The 23,248-nt window shown below is 50.9% G+C and overlaps 1 protein-coding gene across 1 annotated transcript in view; it reads left to right on the top strand.

Annotated features, from left to right (window-relative positions):
• The window catches only part of ADCY3 (adenylate cyclase 3), a 52,581-nt gene that overhangs the window by 15,063 nt on the left and 14,270 nt on the right, over positions 1-23,248 (top strand). Inside the window, exons 2-6 of the mRNA XM_058801527.1 lie at positions 1,456-1,605; positions 6,233-6,363; positions 10,238-10,349; positions 13,608-13,735; positions 20,861-21,019. Of these exons, the coding sequence (XP_058657510.1) occupies positions 1,456-1,605; positions 6,233-6,363; positions 10,238-10,349; positions 13,608-13,735; positions 20,861-21,019 (680 nt within the window). The remainder of the gene's footprint in view (positions 1-1,455; positions 1,606-6,232; positions 6,364-10,237; positions 10,350-13,607; positions 13,736-20,860; positions 21,020-23,248) is intronic.

Here is a 23,248-nt window from a genome sequence, read left to right as displayed (position 1 = left end):
CAAATTCCACGATCCCAAATTCCCAAAGATCCCGCGTTCCCAAATTCCCGCTGGTTCATCCTGAGCATCCCCGTGATCCCAAATTCCTCCTCTTTCTTCCCAAACATCCTGTGACCCCAAATTCCTGCCGTTCCACCCCAAATATCCCAAATCCCTGCCGTTCATTCCTGATTATCCCTGATCCCAAATCCCTGCGGTTCCATCCCAAATATTTTACGATCCCAAATCCCCGCCGTTCCATCCCAAATATTTTACGATCCCAAATCCCCGCTGTTGCATCCCAAATATTTTACGATCCCAAATCCCCGCCGTTCCATCCCAAATATTTTACGATCCCAAATTCCAGCCGTTCCATCCCGAATATCCCTAATATCCCAAATTCCCGAATATCCCTAATATCCCAAATTCCCAAATATCCCATGATCCCAAATTGTCGAATATCCCAAAAATTCCCAAAAATCCCAAATTCCCAGATTTTGGTGGTTCCCATCCCCGTAGCTGCTGTCCAACGTGGCGCTGTACGTGTGCGCGGCGGCCATGCTGATGGACGCCATGTCGTACGTGATGGCCGACCAGAAGCGCCGGAAGCTGTTCCTCCCAAATCCCAGTGTTCCATCCCAAATATCCTAAATATCCCAAATATCCCAAATATCCCAAATATCCCAAATTCCCAGATTTTGGTGGTTCCCATCCCCACAGCTGCTGTCCAACGTGGCGCTGTACGCGTGCGCGGTGGCCATGATGGCCATGACGATGGGCGCCATGTCGTGTGTCATGGCTGACCAGAAGCACTGGAAGGGGTACCTCCCAAACCCCGGTGTTCCATCCCAAATATCCCAAATTCCCCAAAATTCCCAAATATCCCAAATTCCCAGATTTTGGTGGTTCCCGTCCCCGCAGCTGCTGTCCAACGTGGCGCCGTACGCGTGCGCGGTGGCCATGATGGTGGACACCATGTTGTACGTCATGGCCGACCGGAAACACCGGAAGCTGTTCCTCCCAAATCCCGGTGTTCCATCCCAAATACCCCAAATTCCCAAATATCCCAAATATCCCAAATTCCCAGATTTTGGTGGTTCCCGTCCCCACAGCTGCTGTCTAACGTGGCGCTGTACGCGTGCGCGGTGGCGGTGGACGCCATGTCGTACATGATGGCCGACCGGAAGCACTGGAAGCCGTTCCTCCCAAATCGCAGTGTTCCATCCCAAATACCCCAAATTCCCAAATATCCCAAATATCCCAAATTCCCAGATTTTGGTGTTTCCCATCCCCACAGCTGCTGTCTAACGTGGCGCTGTACGCGTGCGCGGTGGGCGCCATGTCGTACGTGATGGCCGACCGGAAGCACCGGAAGCCGTTCCTCCCAAATCCCAGTGTTCCATCCCAAATACCCCAAATTCCCAAATATCGCAAATATCCCAAATTCCCAAATTTTGGTGGTTCCCGTCCCCACAGCTGCTGTCGAACGTGGCGCTGTACGCGTGCGCGGTGGCGGTGGGCGCCATGTCGTACGTGATGGCTGACCGGAAGCACCGGAAGGCGTTCCTGGAGGCGCGGCAGTCGCTGGAGGTGAAACTCAACCTGGAGGAGCAGAGCCAGCAGCAGGTGGGGATGGACGGACAGCGGGAATGCGGGGATTGGGATCGGCACTGGGAATTTGGGATTTGGGATTGGGATTTGGGATTTGGGGATTTGGGGATTGGGAATTTGGGATTGGTAATTGGGAATGGGAGTGGGATTGGGATTGGGGTGAAACTCAACCTGGAGGAGCAGAGCCAGCAGCAGGTGGGGATGGACGGACAGCGGGAATGCGGGGATTGGGATCGGGACTGGGAATTTGGGTTTTGGGGATGGGGATGGGATTGGGAATGGGGATGGGGATTTGGGGATGGGAACGGGAATGGGAATGGGAGTGGGAATGGGATTGGGATTGGGATTGAGACTGGGAATGGTGTGAGGATGCGATTGGGATTGGGGATGGGAATGGGATTGGAGTTGGGATTGGGATTGGGGATGGGATGGGGATGGGATTGGGGTGAAACTCAACCTGGAAGAGCAGAGCCAGCGGCAGGTGGGGATGGACAGTGGGAACGTGGAGATTAGGATTGGGACTGGGAATTTGGGATTGGGATGGGATTGGGAATGGGGATTGGGATTTGGGGATTGGTAATTGGGAATTTGGGATTGGGGATGGGAACGGGAATGGGAATGGGATTGGGATGGGGATTGGGATTGGGATTGGGAATGGGGTGAGGATGGGATTGGGATTGGGATTGGGATTGGGATTGGGATGGGGATTGGGATTGGGGATTGGGATTGGGATTGGGGATGGGGATTGGGATTGGGGATGGGATGGGGATGGGATTGGGGTGAAACTCAACCTGGAGGAGCAGAGCCAGCAGCAGGTGGGGACATGGCGGGAATGCGGGAATTCGGAATTGGGAATGGGAATGGGGATTGGGAACGGGAATGGGAATGGGAATGGGAATGGGGATTGGGATTGGGATTGGGAATGGGGTGAGGATGGGATTGGGATTGGGATTGGGATTGGGATTGGGGATTGGGATTGGGGATTGGGATTGGGACTGGGATTGGGGATGGTGATGGGATTGGGGTCAAACTCAACCTGGAGGAGGCGAGACAGCAGCAGGTGGGGACATGGTGGGAATGTGGGAATTGGGATTGGGATTATGGGTTTGGGATTGGGATTGGTAATTGGGAATTTGGGATTGGGATTGGGATTGGGATTGGGATGGGGATTGGGATTGGGATTGGGATTGGGATGGGGATTGGGATTGGGGATGGGATTGGGATTGGGACTGGGATTGGGATTGGGGATGGGGATGGGGATGGGATTGAGGTCAAACTCAACCTGGAGGAGCAGAGCCAGCAGCAGGTGGGGACATGGCGGGAATTGTGGGAATTGGGATCGGGAAATGGGGATGGGGATGGCATTCGGATGGGAATGGGATTGGGATTGGGATTGGGATTGGGATTGGGAATGGGATGGAATGGGATTGGGATTGGGAGTGTTGAAGGGAATGGGAATAGAGTGGGAACGGGAATAGGAATAGGAATGGGATTGGACCATGATCAGGAATGGGATTGGGAAATGGGAATGGGAATGGGATTGGGGATGGGATTGGGGATGGGGATGGGATTGGGGATGGGATAATTCCTGAATTTTTTTCCCCCAGAAGTCCTGATTTTTTTTCCCTGTAATTCCCAACATTTTTTTCCCAAAATTCCGGACATTTTTTCTCCAGGAATTCCTGATGGTTTTTCCCCTTGAATTCCTGATTTTTTCCTTTAATTTCCCAACACCTTTTCTCCAGGAATTCCTAACATTTTCTCCCCCCGGAATTCCTGATTTTTTCCCTGTAATTCCCAACGTTTCCCCCTGGAATTCCTGACATTTTTCCCCCCCAAATTCCTGATTTCTTCCCTGTAATTCCCAACATCTTTTCTCCAGGAATTCCTGACTTTTTCCCCAGAATTCCTGATTTTTTCCCTGTAATTCCCGACCATTTTCCCCCAGAATTCCTGACAGTTTTCCCTGTAATTCCCAATATTTTTTTCCCCCAGAATTCCTGATTTTTTCCCTGTAATTACCAACATTTTTTATTGGAATTCCCAACATTTTCCCCCTGAATTCCTAACATTTTTCCCCCCGGAATTCCTGATTTTTTCCCTGTAATTCCCAATGTTTCCCCATGGAATTCCTGACATTTTTCCTCCCCAAATTCCTGATTTTCCCCCCTGAATTCCTGACATATTTTCCCTGGAATTCCCAGAATCTTTTCTCCAGGAATTCCTGACTTTTTTTCCCCCAGAATTCCTGATATTTTTCCCTATAATTCCCGATGTCTTTTCCCCCAGAATTCCTGATTTTTTCCCTGTAATTCCCAACATTTTTTTCCCAGAATTCCTGACAATTTTTTTCTCCAGGAATTCCTGACGGTTTTTCCCCTTTGAATTCCTGATTTTTTCCTTTAATTTCCCAACATCTTTTCTCCAGGAATTCCTAACATTTTTTCCCCCTGAATTCCTGATTTTTCCTTTAATTTCCCAACATATTTTCCCTGTAATTCCCAACGTCTTTTCTCCAGGAATTCCTGATGTTTTCCCCCTGGAATTCCTGATTTTTTTCCCTGCGTTTCCCAATGGTTTCCCATATAATTCCTGAATTTTTTTCCCCCGCAATTCCTGATGTTTTTTCCCTGTAATTCCCAACATTTTTTCCTAGAATTTCCAACATCTTTTCTCCAGGAATTCCTGATGGTTTTTCCCCTTGAATTCCTGATTTTTTCCTTTAATTTCCCAACACCTTTTCTCCAGGAATTCCTGACATTTTTTCCCCCCGGGAATTTCTGGTTTTTTCCCTGTAATTCCAAACATTTTCCCCTGGAATTCCTGACATTTTTCCCCCCCAAATTCCTGATTTCTTCCCTGTAATTCCCAACATCTTTTCTCCAGGAATTCCTGACTTTTTTTCCCCCAGAATTCCTGATTTTTTCCCTGCAATTCCCGATGTGTTTTCTCCCAGAATTCCTGACGGTTTTCCCTGTAATTCCCAGTATTTTTTCCCCCATAATTCCTGATTTTTTCCCTGTAATTACCAACATTTTTTATTGGAATTCCCAACATTTTCCCCCTGAATTATTAACATTTTTCCCCCCGGAATTCCTGATTTTTTCCCTGTAATTCCCAACGTTTCCCCATGGAATTCCTGACATTTTTCCCTCCCAAATTCCTGATTTCCCCCCTGAATTCCTGACATATTTTCCCTGTAAATCCCAACATCTTTTCTCCAGGAATTGGTGACTTTTTTTTTTTTTCCCCTGAAATTTCTGATTTTTTCCCCTGTAATTCCCAGCATTTTCCCCCAGAATCCCTGCCATTTTCCCTGTAATTCCCGACGTTTTTTTCCCCCCATAATTCCTGATGTTTTTCCCTGTAATTCCCAACATTTTTTATTGGAATTCCCAACATTTTTCCCCTTGAATCCCGACATTTTTCCTCCCTAAATTCCTGATTTCCCCCCCTGAATTCCTGACATATTTTCCCTGTAATTCCCAACATCTTTTCTCCAGGAATTCCTGACTTTTTTTTTTTCCCCTGAAATTCCTGATTTTTTCCCCTGCAATTCCCGATGTGTTTTCTCCCATAATCCCTGACATATTTCCCTGTAATTCCCGACATCTTTTCTCCAGGAATTCCTGACCTTTTTTTTCCCCTGAAATTTCTGATTTTTTCCCCTGTAATTCCCAGCATTTTCCCACGGAATCCCTGACATTTTTCCCTGTAATTCCCGACGTTTTTTTCCCCCCATAATTCCTGATTTTTTCCCTGTAATTCCCAACATTTTTTTAATTGGAATTCCCAACATTTTCCCCCTGAATTCCTAACATTTTTCCCCCCCAAATTCCTGATTTTCCCCCCTGAATTCCTGACATATTTTCCCTGTAATTCCCAACATCTTTTCTCCAGGAATTCCTGACTTTTTTTTTTCCCCTGAAATTCCTGATTTTTTCCCCTGCAATTCCCGATGTGTTTTCTCCCATAATCTCTGACATATTTCCCTGTAATTCCCGACATCTTTTCTCCAGGAATTCCTGACCTTTCTTTTCCCCCTGCAATTCCTGATTTTTTCCCCTGTAATTCCCAGCATTTTCCCCCGGAATCCCTGCCATTTTCCCTGTAATTCCCGACGTTTTTTTCCCCCCATAATTCCTGATTTTTTCCCTGTAATTCCCAACATTTTTTTAATTGGAATTCCCAACATTTTCCCCCTGAATTCCTAACATTTTTCCCCCCCAAATTCCTGATTTTCCCCCCTGAATTCCTGACATATTTTCCCTGTAATTCCCAACATCTTTTCTCCAGGAATTCCTGACTTTTTTTTTTCCCCTGAAATTCCTGATTTTTTCCCCTGCAATTCCCGATGTGTTTTCTCCCATAATCCCTGACATATTTCCCTGTAATTCCCGACATCTTTTCTCCAGGAATTCCTGACCTTTCTTTTCCCCCTGCAATTCCTGATTTTTTCCCCTGTAATTCCCAGCATTTTCCCACGGAATCCCTGCCATTTTTCCCTGTAATTCCCGACGTATTTTTCCCCCCCCCGAATTCCTGATTTTTTCCCTGCGATTCCCAACATTTTTCCCGGCGATTCCCGACCTTTTCCCGCGGGATTCCCGACGTTTTTTCTTCTCCCGCGTGGGAATTTCAGGAGCGGCTGATGCTGTCCATCCTGCCCAAGCACGTGGCGGACGAGATGCTGAAGGACATGAAGAAGGACCCGAGCCAGAAGGAGCTGCAGCAGTTCAACACCATGTACATGTACCGCCACGAGAACGTCAGGTGAAGAGCCTCCCCACGAAATTCCCGGGAAAAAATTCCCAAAAATCTCCCCAGAATTCCCAAAAATCCACCCCGCCCCTTTCTGCGCGGGGAAACGGCGACGGGAAGATGGGTGGGAATCCCGGAAATTCACCCGTTCTGCGAATTTCTGCTCCCGGAAAATGCTCTCGGGAGAGACGGCGTGAATTCCCAAAATTCCTCCCCATTCCAGGTGGAAAACGTTCCCACAAAACCCAGTGGGAATTCCCAAAATTCTCCCGTTCCGTGTGGAAAATGCTCCCGGAGACGTGGTGGGGGTTCCCAAAAAATTTCAGCGTGGGAAACGTTCCCAGGAAAGCGGTGGGAGGCCGGGAATTGCCCCCATTCCATGCAGACAGACGTTCCTGGAAAAGCGCCCGGAATTCTCAAAATCCCCTCGTTCCCCACAGAAAACATTCCCGGAAAAACGGTGGGAATTGCCAAAATTCCAGGGTGGAAAACGTTCCCAGAAAACCCAGTGGGAATTCCCAAAATTCCCCGTTCTGTGTGGAAAATGTTGCCTGGAAAAAGGGTGGGAATTCCCAAAATTCCAGGGTGGAAAATGTTCCCAGGAAACCCAGTGGGAATTCCCAAAACTCCCCGTTTTGTGTGGAAAATGTTGCCAGGAAAAACAATGGGAATTCCCAAAATTCCCTCCCATTCCATGTGGGAAATGCTCCTGGAAAATTGCTGGGAATTCCCAAAATTCCCCCATTTCACGTGGAAAATGTTGCCAGGAAAAACAGTGGGAATTCCCAAAATTCCAGGGTGGAAAATGTTCCCAGAAAACCCAGTGGGAATTCCCAAAATTCCCCGTTCTGTGTGGAAAATGTTGCCAGGAAAAACAATGGGAATTCCCAAAATTCCAGGGTGGAAAATGTTCCCACAGAACCCTTTGGGAATTCCCAAAACTCTCCCATTCTTGCACAGGAAAAGTTCTCTGGAAAACCACCGGGAATTCTCAAAATCCCCTCATTCCCCACAGAAAACATTCCCGGAAAAACAGTGGGAATTGCCAAAATTCCAGGTGGAAAACGTTCCCAGGAAACCGGTGGGGAATTCCCAGAATTCCCCGTTCTGTGTGGAAAATGTTGCCAGGAAAAACGGTGGGAATTCCCAAAATTCCAGGGTGGAAAATGTTCCCAGGAAACCCAGTAGGAATTCCCAAAACTCTCCCAATCTGCACAGAAAACATTCCTGGAATCCATCGAGAATTCCTGAAATTCAAAAAATCACAAACAGAAAACGTTCCCAGGAAAACTGGTTGGAGTTCCCAAAATTCCTCACCATTCCAGGTGGAAAACGTTCCCACAAAACCCATTGGGAATTCCCAAAATTCCCTGTTCTGTGCAGAAAATGTTGCCCGGAAAAACGGTAGGAATTCCCAAAATTCCAGGGTGGAAAACGTTCCCAGAGAACCCATTGGGAATTCCCAAAACCCTCCCATTCTGCACAGAAAACATTCCAGGAAAACCAGGGAGAATTCCCCAAAATTCCTTTGAAACCAGTGGGAATTCCCAAAATTCCCCCATTCTGTGCCTGGAAAACATTCCCAGAAAAGTGGCAGGAATCCCAGAAATTCCCCCTGTGCTACGTGGAAAATATTCCTGGAAAACCAGTGAGGATTCCCAATATTCCTCCCCATTCCAGGTGGAAAACTTTCCCATAAAACCAGTGGGAATTCCCAAAATTCCCCGTTCTGTGCGGAAAATGTTGCCCGGAAAAACGGTGGGAATTCCCAAAATTCCAGGGTGGAAAATGTTCCCACAGAACCCAGTGGAATTCCCAAAATTCCCTCCCATTCCACATGGGAAATGCTCCCAGAAAATTGCTGGGAATTCCCAAAATTCCCCAATTCTGTGTGGAAAACGTTCCTGGAAAACCACTGGGAATTCCTTGAATTTCTCCGTTCCACAAAGAAAACATTCCTGGAAAAACCACTGGGAATTCCCAAAATTCCAGGGTGGAAAATGTTCCCAGAAAACCCAGTGGGAATTCCCAAAATTCCCCGTTCTGTGTGGAAAATGTTGCCAGGAAAAACAGTGGGAATTCCCAAAATTCCAGGGTGGAAAATGCTCCCAGAGAACCCTTTGGGAATTTCCAAAATTCCTCCCATTCTTGCACAGGAAAAGTTCTCTGGAAAACCACCGGGAATTCTCAAAATCCCCTCATTCCCCACAGAAAACATTTCCGGGAAAACGGTGGGAATTCCCAAAATTCCAGGGTGGAAAATGTTCCCAGAGAACCCATTGGGAATTCTCAAAACTCCCCGTTTTGTGTGGAAAATGCTGCCAGGAAAAACAATGGGAATTCCCAAAATTCCCTCCCATTCCATGTGGGAAATGCTCCCGGAAAATTGCTGGGAATTCCCAAAATTCCCCCATTTCACATGGAAAATGTTGCCAGGAAAAACAGTGGGAATTCCCAAAATTCCAGGGTGGAAAACGTTCCCAGAAAAACCCAGTGGGAATTCCCAAAATTTTTTTTTTTGGGAAAAACAAGAATGAGGAAATTTGGGATTGAGTTTTGAATCCCCAAATCCAGGATTTTTATTTGTTTTTGGAAAATGGGAATGAAGAATTCAGGATTGAGTTTGTCGAGTGCCACTTTCACCAAATCCCAGATTATTTCTTGAGGGGAAACCAGGAATGAGGAAATTTGGGATTGAGTTTTGTATCCCCAAATCCAGGATATTTTTTTTGGGCAAACAGAAATGAGGAAATTTGGGATTGAGTTTGTATCACCAAATCCGGGATTTTTATTTGTTTTTGGAAAATGGGAATGAAGAATTCAGGATTGAGTTTGTCGAGTGCCACTTTCACCAAATCCCAGATTATTTTTGTGGGGAAAACCAGGAATGAGGAAATTTGGGATTGAGTTTTGTGTCCCAAAATCCAGGATATTTTTTTTTGGGACAACAGAAATGAGGAAATTTGGGATTGAGTTTTGTATCCCCAAATCCAGGATAATTTTTTTGGGAAAAACAGGAATGAGGAAATTTGGGATTGAGTTTGTATCCCCAAATCCGGGATATTTTTTTTGGGAAAACAGGAATGAGGAAATTTGGGATTGAGTTTTGCATCCCCAAATCCAGGATATTTTTTTTGTGGGAAAACAGGAATGAGGAAATTTGGGATTGAGTTTGTATCCCCAAATCCGGGATATTTTTTTTGGGAAAAACAAGAATGAGGAAATTTGGGATTGAGTTTGTATCCCCAAATCTGGGATTTTTATTTTTTTTTAGAAAATGGGAATGTAGAATTGAGGATTGAGTTTGTCGAGTGCCACTTTCACCAAATCCCAAATTTTTTTTGGGAAAACAAGAATGAGGAAATTTGGGATTGAGTTTGTAACCCCACACCCGGGATTTTTATTTATTTTTGGAAAATGGGAATGAAGAATTCAGGATTGAGTTTGTCGAGTGCCACTTTCACCAAATCCCAGATTATTTTGTGGGGGAAACCAGGAATGAGGAAATTTGGGATTGAGTTTTGCATCACCAAATCCAGGATATTTTTTTTGTGGGAAAACAGGAATGAGGAAATTTGGGATTGAGTTTGTATCACCAAATCCGGGATATTTTTTTTGGGAAAAACAAGAATGAGGAAATTTGGGATTGAGTTTTGTATCCCCAAATCCAGGATATTTTTTTTGAGCAAACAGAAATGAGGAACTTGGGATTGAGTTGGCAGAGCATCGTTTTGGCCACACCCAGGATATTTTTTACGGGGGAACCGCGCGTGGGGAGGTTGGGATTGAGTTTGTGAGGCTGGAAGGGAGCGTCCCCACATCTGGGAATGTTTTGGGGTTCCGGGCTGTGTGTGGGGCCGGGATTGATCCCCGTTCCCGTCGGCAGCATCCTCTTCGCCGACATCGTGGGCTTCACGCAGCTCTCGTCGTCCTGCAGCGCCCAGGAGCTCGTCAAGCTCCTCAACGAGCTCTTCGCCCGCTTCGACAAGCTGGCCGCCGTGAGTGCCCGCACGGAATTCCCAAAAATCCCCCGGAGTTCCCTCCCGAAAAATTCCTGCAAGTCCTCCCAATAAATCGCCAGAATTCCTCCCAAAATTCCCCAGAATTCCTCCCTAAAATCCCCAGAATTCCCCACCCAAAAATTCCTGGAAGCCCTCCCAAGAAATCATGGAATTTTCCCCCAAAAATTCCTGGAATTACCCCCAAAAATCCAGGCAATTCTTTCGAAAAACTCACAGAATTTCCCCCCAAAATTCCCTGGAATTCCTCCCAAAGAAATCCCCAGAATTCCTCCCCAAAATCCCCAGAATCCACGCCCAAAAATTCCTGGAAGTCCTCCTAAAAAATCGCCAGAATTCCTCCCAAAATTCCCCAGAATTCCTCCCTAAAATCCCCAGAATTTCCCCCCCAAAAATTCCTGGAAGCCCTCCCAAGAAATCATGGAATTTTCCCCCAAAAATTCCTGGAAGCCCTCCCAAAAACTCATGGAATTCCCCCCACCAAAATTCCTGGAATTCCCCCCAAAAATTCACAGAATTTCCCCCCAAAATTCCCTGGAATTCCTCCCAAAGAAATCCCCAGAATTCCTCCCCAAAATCCCCAGAATCCCCCCCCCAAAAATTCCTGGAAGTCCTCCCAAAAAGTCGCCAGAATTCCTCCCAAAATTCCCCAGAATTCCTCCCTAAAATCCCCAGAATTTCCCTCCCAAAAATTCCTGGAGGCCCTCCCAAGAAATCATGGAATTTTCCCCCAAAAATTCCCCAGAATTCCCCCCAAAAATCCAGGCAATTCCTGCCAAAAATTCACAGAATTTCCCTCCCAAAAATTCCTGGAATTCCTCCCAAAGAAATCCCCTGAATTCCTCCCCAAAATCCCCAGAATCCCCTGAAAAAATTCCTGGAATTCCACCCAAAAAATTCCAAGAATTTTCCCCAAAAAATCCCCAGAATTCCCCCCAAAAATCCCCAGAATTTCCCCCCCAATATCCCCAGAATTTCCCCAAAAAATTCCTGGAATTCCTCCCAAAAATCCCCAGAATTCCCCCAAAAAATCCCAGGAATTCCTCCAAAAATCCCCAGAATTCCCAGAAAACGATTCCCGGAATTCCCCCCAAAACCCCCAGAATTTCCCCCCCAAAATTCCTGGAATTCCTCCCAAAAAAATCCCCAAAATTCCTCCCAAAACTCCCCAGAATTCCCAAAGCAAATTCCAGGAATTCCTCCCCAAAATCCCCAGAATTCCCCCCCAAAATTCCAGGAATTCCTCCCAAAAATCCCCAGAATTCCCTCCCAAAAATTCCAGGAATTTCCTCCCCAAAATCCCCGGAATTTCGGCCCAAAATTCCCTGGAATTCCTCCCAAAGAAATCCCCAGAATCCCTCCCCAAAATCCCCAGAATCCCCTGAAAAAAATTCCTGGAATTCCACACAAAAAATTCCAAGAATTTTCCCCCCAAAATTCCCCAGAATTACCAGGAAAAAATTCCTGGAATTCCTCCCAAAAATCCCCAGAATTTCCCCCCCAAAAAATCCCAGGAATTCCTCCCAAAAATCCCCGGAATTCCCAGAAAAAGATTCCCGGAATTCCCCCCAAAAATTCCTGGAATTCCCCCCAAAACCCCCAGAATTTCCCCCCCAAAATTCCTGGAATTCGTCCCCAAAAAATCCCCAAAATTCCTCCCAAAACCCCCCAGAATTCCTGGAAAAAAATTCCAGGAATTCCTCCCAAAAATCCCCAGAATTTCCCCCCAAAAAAATCCCAGGAATTCCTCCCAAAAATCCCCGGAATTCCCAGAAAAAGATTCCCGGAATTCCCCCCAAAAATTCCTGGAATTCCCCCCAAAAAATTCCTGGAATTCCCCCCAAAACCCCCAGAATTTCCCCCCCAAAATTCCTGGAATTCGTCCCCAAAAAATCCCCAAAATTCCTCCCAAAACCCCCCAGAATTCCTGGAAAAAAATTCCAGGAATTCCTCCCAAAAATCCCCAGAATTCCCCCCCAAAAATTCTTGGAATTTCCCCCCCCCCAAAATCCCTGGAATTTCCCCCCAAAAATTCCAGGAATTCCTCCCAAAAATCCCCGGAAATTCCCCCCCAAAATTCCAGCAATTCCTCCCAAAAATCCCCAGAATTCCCCCCGCAAAAAATTCCTGGAATTCCCCCCACAAAATCCCCAGAATTTCCTCCCCAAAATCCAGGAATTTCCCCCCAAAATTCCCTGGAATTCCTCCCAAAAAATTCCAAGAATTTTCCCCCAAAAAATCCCCAGAATTTCCCCCCAAAATCCCTGGAATTTCCCACAAAAATCCCCGGAATTCCCCCCCCAAAAATTCCCAGAATTTTCCCCAAAAATTCCAGGAATTCCTCCCCAAAATCCCCAGAATTCCCAGAAAAAAAATTCCCTAAATTTCAAAAAAATTCCAGGAATTCCTTCCAAAAAACTCCCCAGAATTCCTCCCACAAGATTCCCAGAATTCCCAAAGAAAAATCCCCGGAATTCCCCCCCAAAATAAACGTGGGCCCGGAGTTTGTTTCTTTCCCGGGAATTCCAGGGACAATTTCGGGAATTTGTTGTTTTTTTTCCCGGGAATTCCAGGGACAATTTCGAGAATTTGGTTTTTTTCTTCCTGGGAATTCCGGGGACGATTTCGGGAATTTGGTTTTTTTTTCCCAGGAATTCCGGGGACGATTTTGGGAATTTGGTTTTTTTTTCCCGGGAATTCCGGGGACAATTTTGGGAATTTGTTTTCTTTTCCCCGGGAATTCCAGGGACAATTTTGGGAATTTGTTTTTTTTTTCCCAGGAATTCCGGGGACGATTTCGGGAATTTGTTGTTTTTTTTCCCGGGAATTCCAGGGACAATTTCGAGAATTTGGTTTTTTTCTTCCTGGGAATTCCGGGGACGATTTCGGGAATTTGTTTTTTTTTTTCCTGGGAATTCCGGCGACGATTTGGGAATTTGGGGTTTTTTTTCCCGGGAATTCCGGGGACGATTTTGGGAATTTGTTTTTTTTTTTTCCCGGGAATTCCGGGGACAATTTTGGGAATTTGTTTTCTTTTTCCCGGGAATTCTGGGGACGATTTCAGGAATTTGGGTTTTTTTTTTCCCGGGAATTCCGGGGACAATTTTGGGAATTTGGGTTTTTTTTTCCCGGGAATTCTGGGGACGATTTCGGGAATTTTTTTTTTTCCCCCTGGGAATTCCAGGGACAATTTTGGGAATTTTTTTTTATTTTTCCGGGAATTCCGGCGTTGCCCAGAGGCACCACCAGCTGCGGATCAAGATCCTGGGGGATTGCTACTACTGCATCTGCGGCCTGCCCGAATTCCGCGAGGACCACGCGGCGTGCTCCATCCGCATGGGGCTGGCCATGGTCGACGCCATCGCGTAAGAGAAACGGGAATTTGGCATTTGGGGATTTGGGATTTGGGGACTGGGGATTGGGATTTGGGATTTGGGATTGGGGATTGGGGGATTGGGATTTGGGGATTTGGGATTTGGGGATTGGGAATTGGGGATTCCGCGAGGACCACGCGGCGTGCTTCATCCGCATGGGGCTGGCCATGGTCAACGCCATCGCGTAAGAGAAACGGAAATTTGGCATTTGGCATTTGGCATTTGGGATTTGGGATTTGGGGATTGGGATTTGGGATTGGGGATTGGGGATTGGGGGATTGGGATTTGGGGATTTGGGATTTGGGGATTGGGAATTGGGGATTCCGGGAGGACCACGCGGCGTGCTCCATCCGCATGGGGCTGGCCATGGTCGACGCCATCGCGTAAGGGAAATGGGAATTTGGCATTAGGGGATTTGGGATTTGGGGATTGGGGATTGGGATTTGGGGATTTGGGATTGGGGATTGGGGGATTGGGAATTGGGGATTTGGGATTTGGGGATTCCGGGAGGACCATCCCCATGCTCCATCCCCATGGGGCTGGCCATGGTGGAGGCCATCGCGAAAGGGATGGGAGAAAATGGGAATTCAACGGGAATTCAATGGGAATTCAACGGGAATTTGGGATTTGGGGATTTTGGGATTTGGGGATTGGGAATTGGGGATTGGGGATTGGGGATTGGGAATTCCGCGAGGACCACGCGGCGTGCTCCATCCGCATGGGGCTGGCCATGGTGGACGCCATGGCGTAAGGGAAACGGGAATTCGACGGGATTTGGGATTTGGGATTTGGGATTTGGGGATTTGGGATTTGGGATTTGGGATTTGGCATTTGGGATTTGGGGATTGGGGATTTGGGATTTGGCATTTGGGATTTGGGGATTGGGGGTTTGGGGATTGGGGATTGGGAATTGGGAACTGGGAACTGGGAATTGCCAATTGTGAATTGCAAATTACGAATTTGGAAGGGATCCATGGATGGGATTGGGAATGAGAAATGGGAATTGGGAATTGGGAATTGGGGATTGGGAATTGGGGATTGGGGATTGGGGATTGGGGACTGGGAGTTGGGATTCCGGGAGGACCACATGGCGTGCTCCATCCGCATGGGGCTGGCCATGGTGGAGGCCATCGCGTAAGGGATTTGGGATTTGGGATTTGGGATTTGGGGATTTGGGGATTTGGGATTTGGGATTTAGGATTTGGGGATTGGGGATTGGGGATTCCGGGAGGACCACGCGGCGTGCTCCATCCGCATGGGGCTGGCCATGGTGGACGCCATCGCGTAAGGGAAATGGGAATTCTACGGGATTTGGGATTTGGGATCCATGGGATGAGATGGGAATTGGGAATTGGGATGGGAAATGGGAAATTGGAAATGGGAATGGGGATGGGAATGGGATGAGATGGGAATTGGGGATGGGGTTGGAAATGGGGATGGGAATTGGGGATTGGGGATTGGGGATTGGGATTGGGGATTAGGAATGGGAATTGGGAACTGGGAATTGCCAATTGTGAATTGTGAATTACGAATTGGGATGGGATCCATGGATGGGATTGGGAATGGGAAATTGGGAATTTGGGAATGGGAATGTGAAATGGGAATTGGGAATTGGGAGTTGGGGATTGGGATTGGGTATGGGATTGGAATGGGAATGGGAATTGGGATGGGATAGCAATGGGAATTGGAATGGAATGGGAATTTTGGGATTTGGGATTTGGGATTTGGGATTTGGGGATTGGGGATTGGGGATGGGGGATTGGGGATTGGGAATTCCGGGAGGACCACGCGGCGTGCTCCATCCGCATGGGGCTGGCCATGGTGGAGGCCATCGCGTAAGGGAAACGGGAATTTGGGATTTGGGATTTGGGATTTGGGATTGGGGATTGGGGATTGGGATTTGGGATTTGGGATTTGGGATTGGGGATTGGGGATTGGGGATTGGGGATTGGGATTTGGGAATTCCGGGAGGACCACGCGGCGTGCTCCATTCGCATGGGGCTGGCCATGGTCGACGCCATTGCGCAAGGGAAACGGGAATTCTACGGGATTTGGGATTTGGGAATTGGGGATTGGGGATTGGGGATTTGGGATTTGGGATTTGGGAGTTGGGGATTTGGGATTTGGGATTTGGGGATTGGGGATTTGGGGATTGGGGATTGGGATTTGGGGATTCCGGGAGGACCACGCGGCGTGCTCCATCCGCATGGGGCTGGCCATGGTGGACGCCATCGCGTAAGGGAAACGGGAATTTAATGGAATTTGGGATTTGGGGATTGGGGATTTTGGGATTTGGGATTTGGGATTTGGGATTTGGGATTTGGGATTTGGGGATTGGGGATTGGGGATTGGGGATTGGGAATTACGAATTGGGATGGGATCCATGGATGGGAAATGGGGATTGGGAATTGGGATGGGAAATGGGGATGGGAATGGGATGGGAATTGGGAATTGGGAACTGAGGATTGGGAATTGGGGGTTGGGAATGGGATTGGGATGGAAATTGGGATGGGATAGCAATGGGATTTGGGATAGAATGGGAATGGGAATTGGGATGGGGGGAATGGGAATGGGAATTGGGATGAGGATGGGAATTGGGGATTGGGATTGGGGATTGGGGATTGGGAACTGGGAACTGGGAACTGGGAATTGCCAATTGTGAATTGCAAATTACGAATTTGGAAGGGATCCATGGATGTGATTGGGAATGAGAAATGGGAATTGGGGATTGGGGATTGGGAATTTGGGATTGGGAATTGGGATTTCCGGGAGGACCACGCGGCGTGCTCCATCCGCATGGGGCTGGCCATGGTGGACGCCATCGCGTAAGGGATTTGGGATTTGGGATTTGGGATTTGGGGATTGGGGATTGGGGATTGGGGATTTGGGGATTGGGGATTTTGGGATTTGGGATTTGGGATTTGGGATTTAGGATTTGGGGATTTAGGAATTGGGATTTGGGAATTGGGAATTGGGGATTCCGGGACGACCACGCGGCGTGCTCCATCCACATGGGGCTGGCCATGGTGGAGGCCATCGCGAAAGGGATGGGAGAAAATGGGAATTCAACGGGAATTCAATGGGAATTCAACGGGAATTGGGGATTTGGGATTTGGGATTTGGGATTTGGGGATTGGGGATTGGGAATTGGGAATTGGGGATTGGGGATTGGGAACTGGGAATTGCCAATTGTGAATTGCAAATTACAAATTGGGATGGGATCCATGGATGGGATTGGGAATGGGAAATTGGGAATTGGGAATTGGGAATGGGAAATGGGAATTGGGAATTGGGAATTGGGATTGGAAATGGGGATGGGAATGGGGTCTGAATGGGAATTGGGAATTGGGAATTGGGATTGGAGATTGGGGATTGGGGATTGGGGATGGGGATGGGATCAATGGGATCGGATGGGATCCATGGGATGGGGATTGTGGATTGGGAATTGCCAATTGTGAATTGCAAATTACGAATTGGGATGGGATCCATGGATGGGATTAGGAATGGGAAATTGGGAATTGGGAATTGGGATTGGAGATTGGGAATTAGGGATTGGGGGGATTGAGATTTGGGAATGGAAATTGGGGATTGGAGATTGGGATGGGATGGGGATGGGAATTGGGAATTGGGAATTGGGAGTTGGGAGTTGGGGATTGGGAGTTGGGGATTGGGAATTGGGAGTTGGGGATTGGGAATTGGGAATTGGGAATTGGGAATTGGAAGTTGGGGATTGGGAATTGGGAGTTGGGAATGGAAATGGGAATTGGGATGGGTTGGGAATCAGAATAAGAATGGGGTGGGATGGGAATGGGGATGGGAATTGGGATGGGAATGGGAAGAGGAATGGGAAGGGGAATTCAGGACGCTCTTGGGGTGTGGATGTTGCCGATGGAGGCCGGGCTGTGCCGCGTCCTCGTTCCGAGGATTGTTCGCATTCCCTGCGGACGCTCCTCTTCCTGTGCCGACGTCGCCCGTGGCCCTTCCCCATTCCCCTTGGCCCTTCCCCATCCCCATTCCCCGCGGCCATTCCTGGTCCTTGTGACCCCTCCTGGTTCCCACGGCCGCTCCCATTCCCCACTGCCACTCCCGATGTCCCCATGGCCACCCTGGTGTCCCCATGCTGTCCCAGCTTGCTGCAGGAGTGCACACGCACGGCCGTGGACATTTCCCCATTCCTGGTGGCCATTCCCGGTCCCTGTGACCATCCCCTGTCCCCATGGTGTCCCCACGGTGTCCCCATGATGTCCCGGCTCGGTGCAGGAGAGGACACACACAACCGTGGACATTCCCCATTCCCATGTGCCCATGTCCCCACGGTGTCCCCACAGTGTCCCCAGGATGTCCCCAATGTCCCAGCTCGGTGCGGGAGTGCACCCACACCGCCCTGGACATTCCCCATTCCTGGTGACAATCCCCATGGCCATATCCATGTCCCCACAATGTCCCCATGTCCCCGTGTCCCAGCTCGGTGCGGGAGCGCACCCACACCGCCGTGGACATTCCCCACTCCCCATTGCCCATTCCTGGTGACCATGGCCATTCCTGGTGGCCATTGCCCATTCCTGGTGACAATCCCCATGTCCCCACGGTGTCCCCACGTTGTCCCCATGTCCCCGTGTCCCAGCTCGGTGCGGGAGCGCATCCACACCGCTGTGGACATTCCCCACGGTGTCCCCACATCTCACAACGTCCCCAGTGTCCCAGCTCAGTGTGGGAGCGCACGCACACCGCCGTGGACATTCTCCATTCCTGGTGACAATCCCCATGTCCCCACGGTGTCCCCACGATGTTCCCATGTCCCCAATGTCCCAGCTCGGTGCGGGAGCGCACGCACACCACCATGGACATTCCCCATTGCCCATTCCTGGTGACCATGGCCATTCCTGGTGGCCATTGCCCATTCCTGGTGACAATCCCCATGTCCCCACGGTGTCCCCATGATGTCCCCAATGTCCCCGTGTCCCAGCTCGGTGCGGGAGCGCACACACACCGCCGTGGACACTCCCCATTGCCCATTCCTGGTGACAATCCCCACGGTGTCCCCACGGTGTCCCCACAATGTCCCCATGTCCCCAATGTCCCATCTCAGTGCGGGAGCGCACCCGCACGGCCGTGGACATTCCCCATGATGTCCCCACATCACAGGATGTCCCCAGTGTCCCAGCTCGGTGCGGGAGCACACGCACACTGCTGTGGACATTCTCCATTCCTGGTGACAATCCCCATGTCCCCACGGTGTCCCCACGGTGTCCCCACAATGTCCCCAATGTCCCCGTGTCCCAGCTCGGTGCGGGAGCGCACCCACACCGCCGTGGACATTCCCCACTCCCCATTGCCCATTCCTGGTGACCATGGCCATTCCTGGTGGCCATTGCCCATTCCTGGTGACAATCCCCATGTCCCCACGGTGTCCCCACGATGTCCCCATGTCCCCGTGTCCCAGCTCGGTGCGGGAGCGCATCCACACCGCTGTGGACATTCCCCATGATGTCCCCACATCTCACAACGTCCCCAGTGTCCCAGCTCAGTGTGGGAGCGCACGCACACCGCCGTGGACATTCTCCATTCCTGGTGACAATCCCCATGTCCCCACGGTGTCCCCACGATGTTCCCATGTCCCCAATGTCCCAGCTCGGTGCGGGAGCGCACGCACACCGCCATGGACATTCCCCATTGCCCATTCCTGGTGACCATGGCCATTCCTGGTGGCCATTGCCCATTCCTGGTGACAATCCCCATGTCCCCACGGTGTCCCCACGATGTCCCCAATGTCCCCGTGTCCCAGCTCGGTGCGGGAGCGCACACACACCGCCGTGGACACTCCCCATTGCCCATTCCTGGTGACAATCCCCACGGTGTCCCCACGGTGTCCCCACAATGTCCCCATGTCCCCAATGTCCCATCTCAGTGCGGGAGCGCACCCGCACGGCCGTGGACATTCCCCATGATGTCCCCACATCACAGGATGTCCCCAGTGTCCCAGCTCGGTGCGGGAGCACACGCACACTGCTGTGGACATTCTCCATTCCTGGTGACAATCCCCATGTCCCCACGGTGTCCCCACGGTGTCCCCACAATGTCCCCATGTCCCCGTGTCCCAGCTCGGTGCGGGAGCGCACCCACACCGCCGTGGACATTCCCCACTCCCCATTGCCCATTCCTGGTGACCATGGCCATTCCTGGTGGCCATTGCCCATTCCTGGTGACAATCCCCATGTCCCCACGGTGTCCCCACGATGTCCCCATGTCCCCGTGTCCCAGCTCGATGCGGGAGCGCACGCACACCGCCGTGGACATTCCCCATTCCTGGTGACAATCCCCATGGCCATTTCCATGTCCCCACGGTGTCCCCACAATGTCCCAATGTCCCCAATGTCCCAGCTTGGTGCGGGAGCGCACCCACACCGCCATGGACATTCCCCATTGCCCATTCCTGGTGACCATGGCCATTCCTGGTGGCCATTGCCCATTCCTGGTGACAATCCCCATGTCCCCACGGTGTCCCCACGTTGTCCCCATGTCCCCGTGTCCCAGCTCGGTGCGGGAGCGCACGCACACGGCCGTGGACATTCCCCATGATGTCCCCACATCTCACGATGTCCCCAGTGTCCCAGCTCGGTGCGGGAGCGCACGCACACCGCCGTGGACATTCCCCATTCCCCATTGCCCATTCCTGGTGACCATGGCCATTCCTGGTGACCATGGCCATTCCTGGTGACAATCCCCATGTCCCCACGATGTCCCCATGTCCCCGTGTCCCAGCTTGGTGCGGGAGCGCACCCACATGGCCGTGGACATTCCCCATTCTGCATTCCTGGTGACCATGGCCATTCCTGGTGGCCATTGCCCATTCCTGGTGACCATGGCCATTCCTGGTGGCCTTTGCCCATTCCTGGTGACAATCCCCATGTCCCCACGGTGTCCCCACAGTGTCCCCAATGTCCCCGTGTCCCAGCTCGGTGCGGGAGCGCACGCACACCGCCGTGGACATTCCCCACTCCCCATTGCCCATTCCTGGTGACCATGGCCATTCCTGGTGGCCATTGCCCATTCCTGGTGACAATCCCCATGTCCCCACGGTGTCCCCACGATGTCCCCATGTCCCCAATGTCCCAGCTCGGTGCGGGAGCGCACGCACACCGCCGTGGACATGCGCGTGGGCGTGCACAGCGGCGCGGTGCTCGGCGGCGTGCTGGGCCAGAAGCGCTGGCAGTACGACGTCTGGTCCACCGACGTCACCGTGGCCAACAAGATGGAGGCGGGCGGCATCCCCGGGTGAGTGTCCCCACACTGATGGTGGCACCGCTGGGGACAGTGGGGACAGTGGGGACAATGGGGACACTGGGGACATGAGTGGGGTGGCATTGTCAATGATTGTGTCAACGGCATGGTGAGTGACACCAATGGGCAAAATGGGGACAATGGGCACATGGGTGTGGGGACAGTGCCAATGATCGCGTCAATGGCATGGTGAGTGACAGTGGTGGGGACACTGGGGACACTGGGGTGGTGAATGACAGAGATGGGGACACCAGGAATGCTGGGGACAATGGGGACACTGGGGACACTGGGGACACTGGGGACACTGGGGTGGTGAATGACAGTGGTGGGGACACCAGGAATAATGGGGACAATGGGGACACTGGGGACACTGGGGATACTGGGGACACTGGGGACACTGGGGACAGTGGGGACACTGGGGACCATGGGGACAATGGGGACACTGAGGACCTGGGTGTGGGGACATTGCCACTGATTGTGCCAACGGCGTGGTGAGTGACACCAATGGGCAAAATGGGGACAATGGGGGGGACAATGGGGACATGGGTGTGGGGACACTGCCAATGATCGCGTCAATGGCATGGTGAGTGACAGTGGTGGGGACACTGGGGACACTGGGGTGGTGAATGACAGTGATGGGGACACCAGGAATGCTGGGGACAATGGGGACACTGGGGACACTGAGGAAACTGGGGTGGTGAATGACAGTGATGGGGACACGAGGAATGCTGGGGACAATGGGGACACTGGGGACACTGAGGAAACTGGGGTGGTGAATGACAGTGATGGGGACACCAGGAATGCTGGGGACAATGGGGACACTGGGGACACTGGGGACACTGGGGTGGTGAATGACAGTGATGGGGACACCAGGAATGCTGGGGACAATGGGGACACTGGGGACACTGAGGAAACTGGGGTGGTGAATGACAGTGATGGGGACACCAGGAATGCTGGGGACAATGGGGACACTGGGGACACTGGGGACACTGGGGTGGTGAATGACAGTGATGGGGACACCAGGAATAATGGGGACAATGGGGACACTGGGGACACTGAGGAAACTGGGGTGGTGAATGACAGTGATGGGGACACGAGGAATAATGGGGACAATGGGGACACTGGGGACACTGAGGACAATGGGGATACTGGGGACAATGGGGACAATGGGGACCTGGGTGTGGGGACATTGACATTGATTGTGCCAACGGCATGGTGAGTGGCACCAACGGGGACAGTGGGGACAATGGTGGCGACATGGGGACATGGGTGTGGAGACATTGCCACTGATTGTGTCAATGGCGTGGTGAGTGACACCAATGGGCAAAATGGGGACAATGGGGGGGACAATGGGGACATGGGTGTGGGGACATTGCTAATGATCACGTCAATGGCATGGTGAGTGACAGTGGTGGGGACGCTGGGGACACTGGGGACATGGGTGTGGGGACATTGCCACTGATTATGCCAATAGTGCGGCGAGTGACACCAATGGGCAAAATGGGGACAATGGTAGGGACAATGGGGACATGGGTGTGGGGACACTGCCAATGATCGCGTCAATGGCATGGTGAGTGACAGTGGTGGGGACACTGGGGACACTGGGGTGATGAATGACAGTGATGGGGACACCAGGAATGCTGGGGACAATGGGGACACTGGGGACACTGGGGACACTGGGGTGGTGAATGACAGTGATGGGGACACGAGGAATAATGGGGACAATGGGGACACTGGGGACACTGGGGACACTGGGGTGGTGAATGACAGTGATGGGGACACCAGGAATAATGGGGACAATGGGGACAATGGGGACACTGGGTGTGGGGACATTGACATTGATTGTGCCAACGGCATGGTGAGTGGCACCAACGGGGACAGTGGGGACAATGGTGGCGACATGGGGACATGGGTGTGGGGATATTGACACTGATTGTGTCAATGGTGTGGTGAGTGGCGCAGGTGGGGACAATGGGGACACTGGGGATACTGGGGACAATGGGGACACCGGGGACAATGGGGACAATGGGGACACTGGGGATACTGGGGACACTGGGGACACTGGGGACACTGGGGACAATGGGGACAATGGGGTGACATGGGTGTGGGGTGTAGGGACGTTGCCAGTGATGGTGTCACGGCACGGTGAGTGACACCGAGGTGACACCGAGGTGACACGCGGTGGGGACATGGAGACGTGGGGTGTGGGGACATTGCCACTGA

This window comes from Ammospiza caudacuta, chromosome 3 (assembly GCF_027887145.1).
Source record: "Ammospiza caudacuta isolate bAmmCau1 chromosome 3, bAmmCau1.pri, whole genome shotgun sequence".
NCBI lineage: Eukaryota > Metazoa > Chordata > Aves > Passeriformes > Passerellidae > Ammospiza > Ammospiza caudacuta.
Note: the sequence above shows the minus strand (reverse complement) of the source record. Positions and strands in the feature narration are given on the sequence as shown.